This window comes from Xiphophorus hellerii, chromosome 17, assembly GCF_003331165.1.
Source record: "Xiphophorus hellerii strain 12219 chromosome 17, Xiphophorus_hellerii-4.1, whole genome shotgun sequence".
In the NCBI taxonomy this organism is placed as follows: domain Eukaryota; kingdom Metazoa; phylum Chordata; class Actinopteri; order Cyprinodontiformes; family Poeciliidae; genus Xiphophorus; species Xiphophorus hellerii.
The window spans coordinates 2,765,003-2,777,141 of NC_045688.1; the positions used below are offsets into that span (position 1 = coordinate 2,765,003).

The window sequence follows — 12,139 nt, forward strand, 5'->3', positions numbered from 1 at the left end:
AAAATTCAACTTTTGGATTTCAGAAATGTCATTTGTTTTAGTTTCTAAAATTAATCTCAATTTCTGAGCTTTTTTTCAAGCTCTTTTCAAACTCACATTTCTTTATTTTTTATAGAAAATTTCTGAGATGTTTTGAGCAAATATTGACTTTTGCAGCTCAGAAATTCCTTTTTTTGCTTTTCTTTTCTTTTTTTTAAGAACATTTTTCAGATAACTTTTCTGAGCTTTGTTTCTAGCAGATTTTCTACTTTTCAAACTGAGAAATTTCTTCTTTTTTAAAAGAAAATTTCTAAGGTTAATCTCAGAATTTCTGAACTTTTTTCAAGCTGATTTTTCTCCTTTGAAACTCAAATTTCATAATTTTTTTGGAAATTTTCTGAGATTAATCTGAAAATTGCTGAGTTTTTTGGTGGAAATTTACTTCTTTTTTTATCTACGATTGCGCTGTTACGCTGTCGTAGAAACACTGACGATGACCCGCAGTGACTTGTTTTTCAGATGAGTTTCGGGGCTGCACGGTGGTGGAGCTGATGAAGAAGGAGGGAACGACGCTTGGACTCACCGTTTCAGGAGGAATTGACAAAGACGGAAAGCCTCGGGTTTCAAACCTGCGACAAGGAGGGATTGCTGCCAGGTGATATCGATTAATTTTGTCTACATTTAAAAGATATCGCTGCCTGGAAACTGCTACAGGTATTTTTGGATGTTGTTTGGGGAAAGGTTCCCCGTTTATTTTTGGAAAAGCTGTAGTTGCCATGCCAAGCCGCTAGATGGCGCTGTGATTTTAGTATTACACTGAACGCGCATGCGCTTTTGACCTTTAGCTTCCATCTAAATAGCTTCCACTTCATTCCGGTATTTTCCTTATTAGAGGTTGTGTTAAGCTTAACAGATTAAGTAATACACATAGCATAACGTTATACGCCATTTTTGTTGTTGTTATTTGCCGGTTTATTCATATAAAAATGCTGCGTTCCAGTTGCTTGTGAAGCGGAAACTCGAAGCTGGGTTTGACGTCAGACCCGAGGTAACTACGTCAGAATTTCAACAGGGAGGCGCCTATAAACATTGGCTGTATTATCTTACACTCAGAATTTTAAGCTTTACGTTCCATAAACAAACACGAATTTTTAATTTATTCGCTTTAAAGTTTATTCAAAACGCACTGTTACTTGTGTGTCTTGTAAAATAAACATGTTTCCTCCATATATATATATATGTCTCAGAATTATCAGCTTTAAATTAAGCATTTCATAAAACTCACAGCCATCTCTGTTTGTTCAGGAGCGACCAGCTGAATGTGGGCGACTACATCCGCTCGGTCAACGGCATCAACCTGGCCAAGTTCAGACACGACGAGATCATCAGCCTGCTGAAGAACGTCGGGGAGCGAGTGGTGCTGGAGGTCGAGTACGAGCTGCCGCCTGTCTGTACGTGACTCAGCATGTTCATACTTTCCTTCCAAGGAGCTGAAATTTATTGAGTTTTGAATCTAGGAGCTACTTTAATCTTCCAAAAGCATTTACATTCCTTGAATTTTTTTAAACATTTTGACATGTTGAAGCAATATTTAAGTACAATGGTGCATTAGATCCATTGTAGACAGAGAAGAAGAATACATTTCTGAAAAAAAAACTCCCAGAAATTTTCACAATAAACCTCAGAAATTTTCTAGGAAAAATGGAATTTCTGAGTTACAAATATCTAAAAATTTGTGAAAAATAAACTTAAAAATTTTGAGATTAATCTCAAATCTCTTCTTGAAAAAACTTGAACATTTTCAACTTTTGAAACTCAAAAATTTCTAAGTTTCTTTCTAGAAAATTTCTGATAGTAATCTAAACGTTTCTTAGTTTTTGGCAGAATTAAATCTTAAACTAATTTAGTAATTGATTAATTGTTATCTAGAGTAACAATCTAGTTATACTCTAGTTAACGAATGTGTACTCGTTATCTGTCAGCAAAAACTCATTTGCTGACATAAACAACATACTCAGAACAGTAGTTAAGCCAAAACTGTACAAAAGATATAAACATTTTGCATTTAAGATAAAATCTTAATTGTCTGTAAATATATTTTACCCAAAACTCCTTAAGTGGCATTTTTTTCCTATTCACCCAATTCAAATTTACTAAAGGAATGCTGCGTTATGGCATCTTACACAATAAAATGTTTATTTTCTTATTTTAAAAAGGAATTTATTTGTTTATTTCTATTCTTTAATGTATTTCTAATATTGTATAGAAAATGCTTAAGCAGTTTAATGAAAAATCTGCAGAATGTGACAATTTTTTATCCAATTAATGATCAGGATAATCATTAACCGGAATATCTGATTAATCCGATTAATAAAATAATCGCTAGTTGCAGCCCTAAATGCGACATGACCCTTCAGATTGCAGACGCTTTTATAACAGTCGGATCTGATTTAGTTCCACATATGGAAGATTTGTACCAGTGTGTGCGTTGACAATGTGTTTCTGTTGCAGCCGTGCAGGGGTCAGGGGTCATTTTTAAAAATGTGGAACTGACGCTTCACAAAGAAGGGAACAGCTTCGGCTTCGTCATCAGAGGTGAGCGCAGCTCGGTTTGTGTTTGAGCATCTCAAAAATAAATACAAACAAAATTATAAAGCCACTCGTTCTTATAGGAGGAACGCACGAGGACAGGAATAAGACCCGCCCCATCGTCATAACAACCGTCCGGCCGGGTGGACCCGCCGAAAGGTACCGACCTCTGCAGACTTTTTGTCCCTCTGGAGCTTCTGTAGGAGCTAAAACCTGACGCTGTCGTTCTGCAGAGAAGGAACGATCAAGCCGGGCGATCGGTTGCTAAGCATCGATGGGATTCGTCTCCATGGCAGCACGCTGTCGGAGGCCATGAGCATCCTGAAGCAGTGCGGCCAGGAAGCCACGCTGCTGATCGAGTACGACGTGTCGGTGATGGGTCAGTTCGGTTTTTATGTTGACAGGAAGTCATGATTTCAGCAGCTTCAGTGTAAAATGTGTGTTTTGTTGTTTAGGATGTTTGTTATTTGTGATTACAACCTTAACATCTGCAATTTCCAGGAGAAGTTACAGAAAAGTTTTAAATAACAAAACCTTGTTTATTTATTCAATTTTAGTCAGTTTGTTGATAATTTAGATAAGATAAGATTTATTGTCATCAACAGATTACAACGAGATTGAGATTTGCTCGACTCGAGTTAAGATGCAGGTTATGTGTATTTACATAATATACAAAGATAAAGAAATAAATAGTACAAAATGAGAAATAAATAGACATCAGAAGATGGTTGCAGCGCCTGGAGGTGTCGCAACAGAATTTAACTTCAAACAAGACATAACTGCAGGATTCTTTCTCTGTTCAGAAAAGTATGAGAAAGTGTAACTTTCTTTTAGTACTTTTTTTGAAGGAAACATCTTTAAATTCCCTGATCGTCTTCTGTTCTTTAAAATGAAAATTTCCAAAAATAAACAAGCAGATTGTTTGCACATTGATTAGACCTTAAATATGCAACTATTTTGTTCCTTGGAAGAAAAGTAAATAATCAGTTTATGATCATGATTTTAAATTTAGTAAATTAAAACAGCTGACAAAACTTTTAGAAGCTTTTTCTGCATTTACCAATTTATTTTATGTGAAAACTTAAAATAAGATGGTAAGTGTAAGAGAAATTAATTAGTTAAGGTAGAGAAATTGATCAATCCTGGATACATTATCGTATATATTTGGGAATAAAAGCAGCTTGTAAGTAAACTTTGCGTTTTGTAAGTTTCAGGGAAAGTAATAACTTCCAGAACCTATAAGTTGGATTAAAATAACTCTATAAAGTCCAGAAAAAATTTAAATCCGCTTTGAAGGAAAATTAGCTTGTAACTTCCTGGACAGGAAAAGGGGAGTTTTGAAAAAAATTACTTGTAATTTCCAGATAAATTAACCCACAAACTGCTGCCATAAAACCATCTGAGTGCATGAAATGTAAGCTTACTGAGGACGGAGCCCTGTGGAACGCAACCAGTGAGCACCAGTGACTGTTTTCACCCTTTTAGACTCGGTTGCCACGGCGTCGGGGCCCCTGCTGGTTGAGGTTGCCAAGGCGGCAGGATCCAGTCTGGGCGTGGCTCTGTCCACCTCCATGTTCTGCAGCAAGCAGGTCATCATCATCGACAAAGTCAAACCAGCCAGCATAGCAGACAGGTATGAGTCTGATGCTCTCTGATCCAATTCAGGTGTAGATTGAAGATCTTTTATTATTTCTTTCTGGATTTATTTGCAGCTTAATTTATATTTGGACTAAACCTTTGTGCTAAACCTAAAGAAAAATCACAAATATTAGTCCTGCTAATGCTAAAGTGCTATACCAATATGGTATTCAGTGCAAGCTAATGCTAAAACGCTAAATCACTACCTTCATTACACACCTACCTGCGCTTCAGGAAGTGATTCTTTGGTACTGACCTTTCACTCGTAGTTCAGTTTTATAGTTGTTGAGTTTCGCTAACTGTTACTGCTTATATCTAATTGACAACGATAGCGTTTCAGTCAGAAAGCAAGCAGGACATCACTAGATTTTAATCTCTACTGCAATGCACTCTGGGAACAGAATAAATGTCATTTGCTAAGTGCGCCAGACGTTTTCAAAGTTAGCAAAAGCGCTAGGCAAAACAATTTTCTGTGATACTAGCGCATTAGTGGACATATTTCCACCAATGATTTTTTAAAAAGTTTTTTTGACAACTTATTTAGAGGAAGCTAAGTGTGCTAAACATTTTCATAATAAGGCAAAGCATAAAACAAAAAAAATTAGCTCCACTATTGGCAGATTTCAGAAGTGCACCCAGCACTGATTTTTGCCAATTTGTTTTAAGAAACTTTAACTTATGTGGGGGAAGCTAAGTGTGCTAAAAATCTTCAAAGCTAGCAGAAGTGCTAAACAAAAAAACTAGCTCTGCTATTAGCATCTTACCATACCATACCATACCAACTTTATTTATGAAGCACTTTATACACCGACAGGACCAAAGTGCTATACACAATCATCAAATACAATGCGATTATAAAATCTTAGAAGAAGCTTATTTAGGGAAAGCTAACCAACGATTCTGAAAGTTAGCAACAGCGCTATGTCAAAAATTACCTCTACTATTAGCAGATTAGCGGACGTGCCCAGTACTGATTTTTGCTAAGTTGTTTTCTCTACCTTTAGCTTATTTAAGGGAGGCTAAGTGCGCTAAGCAGTTTCTAAGTTGGCTAAATGAAAAATTAGCTCCACTATTAGCAGATTAGCGGAAGTGTGTCCACCACTGATGTTCACCAAGTTGTTTTCCCTACGTTTGGCTTCTGATCTTGACATAGTACCTAGAATAATGTATTGAATTAGCTTCTCACCCTTCATGCACAATGTTTACGCCCAGACGGTCATGTGGTTGTGCAGGTGTGGCGCTCTTCATGCCGGGGATCACATCCTGTCAGTCGACGGGAAGTCGATGGAGTTCTGTTCTCTGGCTGAAGCCACTCAGCTTCTCTCTGCTTCCTGTCAAACCGTCCGCATGGAGATTCTGCCACAACACCAGGCCCGACCGGCCCTGAACGCACCGCAGCACGGTAACACAGAAAAACTGCAGTTAGAGAGCCTGCGGATTTATGCCCAACTCCCCTGAAAGGCAGTTTGGAGCCACATTTAATGTGTCAGATCTCTGCAGAAACAAAGTGTTTATGAGGTGGAGCAGAACGTCCCCAAGCGTGGTGTAAACATATAGACATCAAACTTAATGAGCCCTGAACAAACTCAGTGCACTGAGAGGCCTTGAATGCACCTCAGAGTGATTTTTAAAGTAGATGTATGGCGGCTTTTTTTCACAAGCTGAATTAAATTTCTGCAGAGGCTCGTAGATACGGCTCAGAAGTAAAATCTCCAATTATTTTTCATCCAATTTGAATCAATTTTATTTATTTTTTTTGCTTGTTTTCTTTTTGAAAAAATGACATAAAATATTTTTAAAAATGTATTTTTATTTCAGTCATCAGTATTAGGGCCAGGCTATAATTTTTTTGTGTTTAATTACGAAAATATGGTAGTTTAAATACAATTTTACCAGAAAAAATATTAAAATAAAACATTGTTTTTTTTATTTATCATGATTTAATGTGAGCAACTCAATTCATGTAGGTCTTTCTTCTAGAGTCAGTTGTTTGACAATAATTTTATGCTTAATTAATTATTAAGTATAACTTCACAAGATGCCCAACAAACCTTTATACTTTTTGTTATTTTTTGTGTCTGAATCCTCATAAAATGTTGACTTTATTCTAGTAGCATTGTAACTTTATTCTTGTAATCAGAAATATAAGAAATCATAGCCTGAGCCTCATAGAGTTGATTTAAATTCAAATAGATTCAGATAAATAGAAGCTGTAAACAAGATGGCCGCCGTGGGTGTGATGACATCACCTTGGGGGGGAAATAAATCCACATTTTCCAAAAATTAGACTCCTTGTGACGTGCTCCCGCTAGCAAACCGCTAAAAATGAAACGTTCTTAATGTCGAGACCTACCCCGACGTTTGACCTTTGACCCTCGTCCTGTCCCTTTGTTTTAACCTCTCCTTCCTCCTGCGTGTGCATGGTTGTGCCCGTGTGCATGTGCAGTCAAGGTGCAGCGTAGTCCCCGCCCCCTTCCCTGGGAAACTGGAGGCTCCGCCCCCATCCTCCCTCCCTACCACTACAACACCTACCACCCCGACCAATCAGGCGCCAGATCCCACAACCGCCATACAAACAACCCTCGTACGTGTTCTCTCCTTGGTTTTCGGTTTGGTTTGATGAGATAAACCAAGAACAAAAACCCGATAATGGGGATTTCCGTATCTCTGCAGCTCTCAGCCACTCGTTCTCTCCCGGCTCCATGTCGGCCTACAGCCTGTCGTCCCTCAACATGAGCACTCTGCCCAGGAACATGTATCCCACGAGTCCGCGCAGCACCATGATGAGGAGGAAGGCCAAGAAGAAGGACTTCAAAAGCTCCTGTGAGTCTTTCTCCGGATAAAAAGCCGACTGATTCGCTTTCTTTTCTGAAAAAGAAACCAGAAATTATCCCATCTTTCAGTTGCACAATGGAGTATCAGGACCAGGCTATGAGCATTTTTGCTTAATTACGAGAATATAGTTGTAATATTAGCAGCAAAAGACAAAACTTTACTACAAAATGGTTTTAAGCTTATTTATCAGTTTGTGATTCTTTCTTCAAAATAAGCTCAGTTTAAAAAAAAAAATTTGTTAAAAAATAAACCATGATCGCTTCGTGATAATAAGTTTATGCTAATCTGCTAAAAGATTACGTATTTCTATTTAGCATTATTTGAAAGACGTACACCAAAGTATAACTTTAATAACACATTTTAGTTCTAATTTTTTTTTATATTTTAAGTTGGAGTTCTCATAAAAGTACGACTTTATTCTGGTAATTTTGTGATTTTATTCTAGTAGTATTTATCTGTAAATCTTACACCAAAATATAACTTCACAAGATGCTCAACAATTCTCATTTTATTTTTTATTTCTCCTAAAGTTTTGACTCTATTCTCCTAATATTACAACTTTTTTATATAATTTTGATTTTTTTTTTTTGTCATACAACTTTATTCTTGTAATATTATGACTTTTTTCTCTTAATTAAAAATAAAAAATTGTAACCCGGCCCTAATATTCCATCATAGAGTTCATCTGAATTCAAAGTGTGAACGGTTGTGAAGCAAGATGGCCGCCCTGGGAAATAACAATTTTCCAGAAGATTAAATCTTAAAAAATCCAAACTGATAACATTGATTTATCGGCCCAGCAGTAACTGAGCTGTGATGTTCGTCTGCAGTGTCTCTGGCCTCCAGCACGGTCGGCCTCGCCGGTCAGGTGGTCCACACGGAAACCACAGAGGTCACGTTGCTAGGCGACGGCATCATGGGGTTTGGCCTGCAGCTCCAAGGCGGAGTCTTTGCGACAGAGACGCTGTCGTCACCGCCGCTCATCGCCTACATTGACCCAGACAGCCCTGCAGAGAGGTGAGCAGGTTCACTTTGAACATTTTATACTGTCAGTAATTTCACAAATTTTAACCAAAAATTCACCAGATTGAGACACAAACCTGCAGTTTTTGTCTCTTATGGAAAGAAATTGATTTGGAAAAATGTTTGTGTTTGCCTGATTTTATTTTATAACTTTGTTTTTATTAATTATTCTCATTTTGGTCTTTAAAATACCAAAACTTCAACATAACTTTACATTTTGGTCTGTCTGATGATGTTATTTTCATACTTCATTTGGACACATTATATAATTAATAAAACATGTACACTATATTATTTTGGTGATGATTCTTGTCCTTAGTGATTGTTTGTTAATGTATATATTTGTGTCTAAGTGGATGTAAGTATATTTTCTCTTTTCTCCAGTGAACGTTACAATATGCATGTTTTTCTTTTAAATGGCTCAAAATAAAGCAATAATAATGTTTATCAAGATTAGTTTTTTTCATGGAGGGTTCTGTAATTCTAATTACTGTTGTTAAAACATTCAGTTAGGAACTTTTCAGTTTGAAATGTATGTAAGTCTTTCTGATTTCTGTGTTTGTGCAGGTGTGGCATCCTGCAGATCGGTGACAGGATCCTGTCGATTAACGGCGTCCCGACCGAAGACTCGACCTTGGAGGAAACCAACCAGCTGCTCAGAGACTCGTCCATCACGGCGCAGCTCACGCTGGAGATTGAGTTTGATGTGGCAGGTGAGCGCGACGTTTACCCGCTTTCCCAGGCTGCGGGGATGTTTGTTGTTCTGACTGATGAACAGCGACAGTCTGTGCCGGGTTCTGCTTTGTGAATGAAACGCGTCCGGCTGGTATAAATAACCGCCCACGTCTGAGTTTAATACAACAACACAGCATGCTGTCAGGGATGACTCACAGATACATTGTGTGGCTTTTACAGGCGGAGTGGTGGAGATTCCTCTGATACCACTGGTTTTATACTTCATAAAACTTGAGACAATCTCCAGTTGTTTGGCTTTTAGAGGACACCTTCTATGCAAAATTCCCATTTTGCATGTCTTATGCTTCAATTTTGGTCTCAACTGCTTCTAAAAACAGGCCAAGCGTTTATTTAAAAATCACCCAGCTGTTTTTGCCAATAAGTTAATATTTTTTTGGTGTCTAAAAAACAAGCTGTTTCAAAAATCTTCTGAATGTAACGTCACATTCCACTGTTGCCAGGCAACCCCAGCAACCCACTGTTGCTGGGGTTACCTAGCAACCCCAGGAGAGTTCCGCCCGTTACTTGGCAACCCAGGCAGAGTTCCAGCACATTTAGTCAGCTGGTTTTACATAGACAAATATTTTTTTGTTCACTTACCTTCCCGAAACTACTTCCTGCATTCTTGCTGTTTGTGCAGGACGCTCTACTAATGCTTTTCAAAGATGTACAATTCTATAATTGCGCATCTGTTTGCAGCCATTTTCATGTGAGAGTAAATGTTGAGTTTGGGGGCGTGGCCAGCAGTTTATTTGGATTTAACGTGACAAAGGTCCTAAAACATTACCTAAGAATGACTTTGTGCAGTAATGTAATGAATATGTTTTGTATAGGCCATCTCTATCCTGGCCTCAGTGCTGTGACCTACTCATGATATTGAAATGAACTTTCTTTCTGTCTCAGAGTCCGTCATTCCCAGTTCGGGGACGTTCCATGTGAAACTCCCAAAAAAACCAGGAGTGGAGCTGGGAATCACCATCAGCTGTGAGTTCACAAATAAACTGGCAAAACATTATAACCACTGGCATAAAAATGGAAGCTAATTGTGAACAAATCATCCAACCATTTTATTTAATCATCTATCCATCCATCCATAGTATTTATTTTGTTATTTAAAAATTTATTTAATTATTCTATTGTATGTTTAATGTGCTTTTAGTATTGTATAAAAACAGTTAAGTGCTTAAATGAACAATCTGCAGATTGTGTCATTTTTTTATCTGAATAATTGATAATCGATCACTAAAATAATCTTTAGCTGCAGCTTTAGTCAGGCTGGCCTGTTTCTCTTCCGAAGGTCTTTGTTACAGTTTGTGCCGTCAGGAGATTTTAAGCAAAAATCAGCCAACAATCTGCAAATGGGTCATCACAGCAGAATAATTAACACAAAGATGGTTCATCAGACACAAAATCAACCTGGTTTCACGGCCATCTTTGACCCAAATCCTGCTGAAAGCAGGAGTAGAGCATCAAAAGCACAAAGCATTTACACCAGGGTTTCCGTTATCTCTGAGCTTCTCTTAATTTTGCTCCGGTGTTTTTCTTTTTTTAATGACTAACACCTAAAATTGATAAATTTCCCTCTTGTGTGTGAAGCTCCGTCCAACAGGAAACCAGGCGACCCTCTGATCATCTCTGACATCAAGAAAGGCAGCGTCGCTCACAGGTAAAAACCCAGACTCACCTGCAGGTTCGGCTCATGGAAACGGTTTATTTTAGATGCATTGAGACGCTTTCAGCTGTGATTCTGGTTAACTGGGCTAGCAGAACCGGGTCTCATGTTCTGGAGCGTAAAGCAGCAGTTTGTTGCTTGTAACCAGATGGGGCAGAACAGAAATCATGTCACCTTTTACTCCATAAACAGGGATGAGGCTGGATAAGAATTTAGTGATAAGAATTCCATTATTGATCTCACTAATCGACTCAAATAGAGTTTGAAATTACAAGAACTGGTTCTTTTTCTATAAGAACTGGTTCTTTTTCTACAAGAACTGGTTCTTTTTCTACAAGAACTGGTACTTTTTCTACAATAACTGGTTCATTACAAGAACTGGTTCTTTTCCTACAAGAACTGGCTTTTTCTCTACAAGAACTGGTTCATTACAGGAATTGGTTCTTTTTCTACAATAACTGGTTCACTACAAGAGCTGGTTCTTCAGAAGAACTGACTCTCTACTGCAAACCATTACTATGAGAACATAAAGGAGTCAGAGCGTTGGTCCTGTTCAGCTGCAGGAATTCAAGTTGTTCATGTTGGCATGTTTTCCTCCCAGGACGGGAACCTTGGAGCTGGGAGACAAGCTGCTGGCCATCGATAACATCCGGGTGGAGAACTGCTCCATGGAGGAGGCCGTGCAGATCCTCCAGCAGTGCGAGGAACTCGTCAAACTCAAGATCCGCAAAGACGAAGACAACTCTGGTACCAGTTCCAATCAGATCCTCCACTGATTAAAATTTTTTCTTTTTGTTTTAAACTAAATGAACATGTTCATGTTTTCCACCATTTTCTCGATGTTCCAGATGAGCAGGAAGTGTCCGGCAGCATCATCTACACAGTGGAACTGCAGAGGTACGGTGGCCCATTAGGCATCACCATCTCAGGCACAGAGGAGCCCTTTGACCCCATCATCATCTCCTCGCTGAGCAAAGGAGGGCTGGCTGAGAGGTACGCCAATTTTCCTGCAAAAATAGTCAGAAAACTTGATTATTCAGAGGTTTGTCAGGTTAAAACCACAAAATTTAATGTTTTGATGGGATTTTATTTCATAAACAAACAAAAAGTTGGTGTTAGAATGGACAAATCAAAGTCAAAGATAAAGTCAAACTCAAGGTACTTCACAAAGAAAAGCAAAAAGATATCCAGTTTAAGTAATTAATTACATTTAATTCAGTTGAATTATACAGACAAATTTGTTAAATCAAAGTCTAGCAAGGTGAAAACATCTCCCATTTGTTTTATTTTATTTAACAAATAGATTCTCTTCTCGTTTAATTAAGAGAAGCTGGTGAAAAGAAGAAGCGCAATCCATAAAAATAATAAAAGAAGTCAAATCGATTAAATATTTGTTTCTGTTACACAATGACACGGATGACAGGAATAAAACATGAAGTGCAGCAGAGTCAGATTTCTATAACCAGGATGTGGAATAATGTGGGAAATGTCGCCCCCTGCTGTTTGTAGAAATACTACAACTTAGGTTTATTTTTGCTGCTTTTTACACAATTTTCATAATTATTTAAAGTGCTATTTAGATTTAAGAGTTGAAACTTAGTTTTTAACTTAAAGTGTTTTTTATCTGTTTTGAACAAGACTTTCTATTTAAACCTGATTTAAAAATGA

At 37.8% G+C, this 12,139-nt stretch overlaps 1 protein-coding gene across 13 annotated transcripts in view; it reads left to right on the forward strand.

Annotated features, from left to right (window-relative positions):
* The window catches only part of grip1 (glutamate receptor interacting protein 1), a 67,639-nt gene that overhangs the window by 44,782 nt on the left and 10,718 nt on the right, over positions 1-12,139 (forward strand). For 5 of the 13 annotated variants that reach the window (XM_032589478.1, XM_032589474.1, XM_032589467.1 and 2 more), the window contains exons 3-17: positions 499-634; positions 1,285-1,430; positions 2,491-2,574; positions 2,652-2,727; positions 2,802-2,947; positions 4,054-4,201; positions 5,439-5,608; positions 6,653-6,790; positions 6,880-7,029; positions 7,872-8,058; positions 8,632-8,777; positions 9,703-9,783; positions 10,396-10,465; positions 11,073-11,218; positions 11,320-11,464. In XM_032589478.1, coding sequence (XP_032445369.1) covers positions 531-634; positions 1,285-1,430; positions 2,491-2,574; positions 2,652-2,727; positions 2,802-2,947; positions 4,054-4,201; positions 5,439-5,608; positions 6,653-6,790; positions 6,880-7,029; positions 7,872-8,058; positions 8,632-8,777; positions 9,703-9,783; positions 10,396-10,465; positions 11,073-11,218; positions 11,320-11,464 — 1,937 coding nt within the window. In that variant the 5' untranslated portion in view covers positions 499-530. Of the gene's footprint in view, positions 1-483; positions 635-1,284; positions 1,431-2,490; positions 2,575-2,651; positions 2,728-2,801; positions 2,948-4,053; positions 4,202-5,438; positions 5,609-6,652; positions 6,791-6,879; positions 7,030-7,871; positions 8,059-8,631; positions 8,778-9,702; positions 9,784-10,395; positions 10,466-11,072; positions 11,219-11,319; positions 11,465-12,139 lie in introns of all 13 variants that reach the window. The other 8 variants (XM_032589472.1, XM_032589466.1, XM_032589468.1 and 5 more) reach the window with 3 other exon arrangements.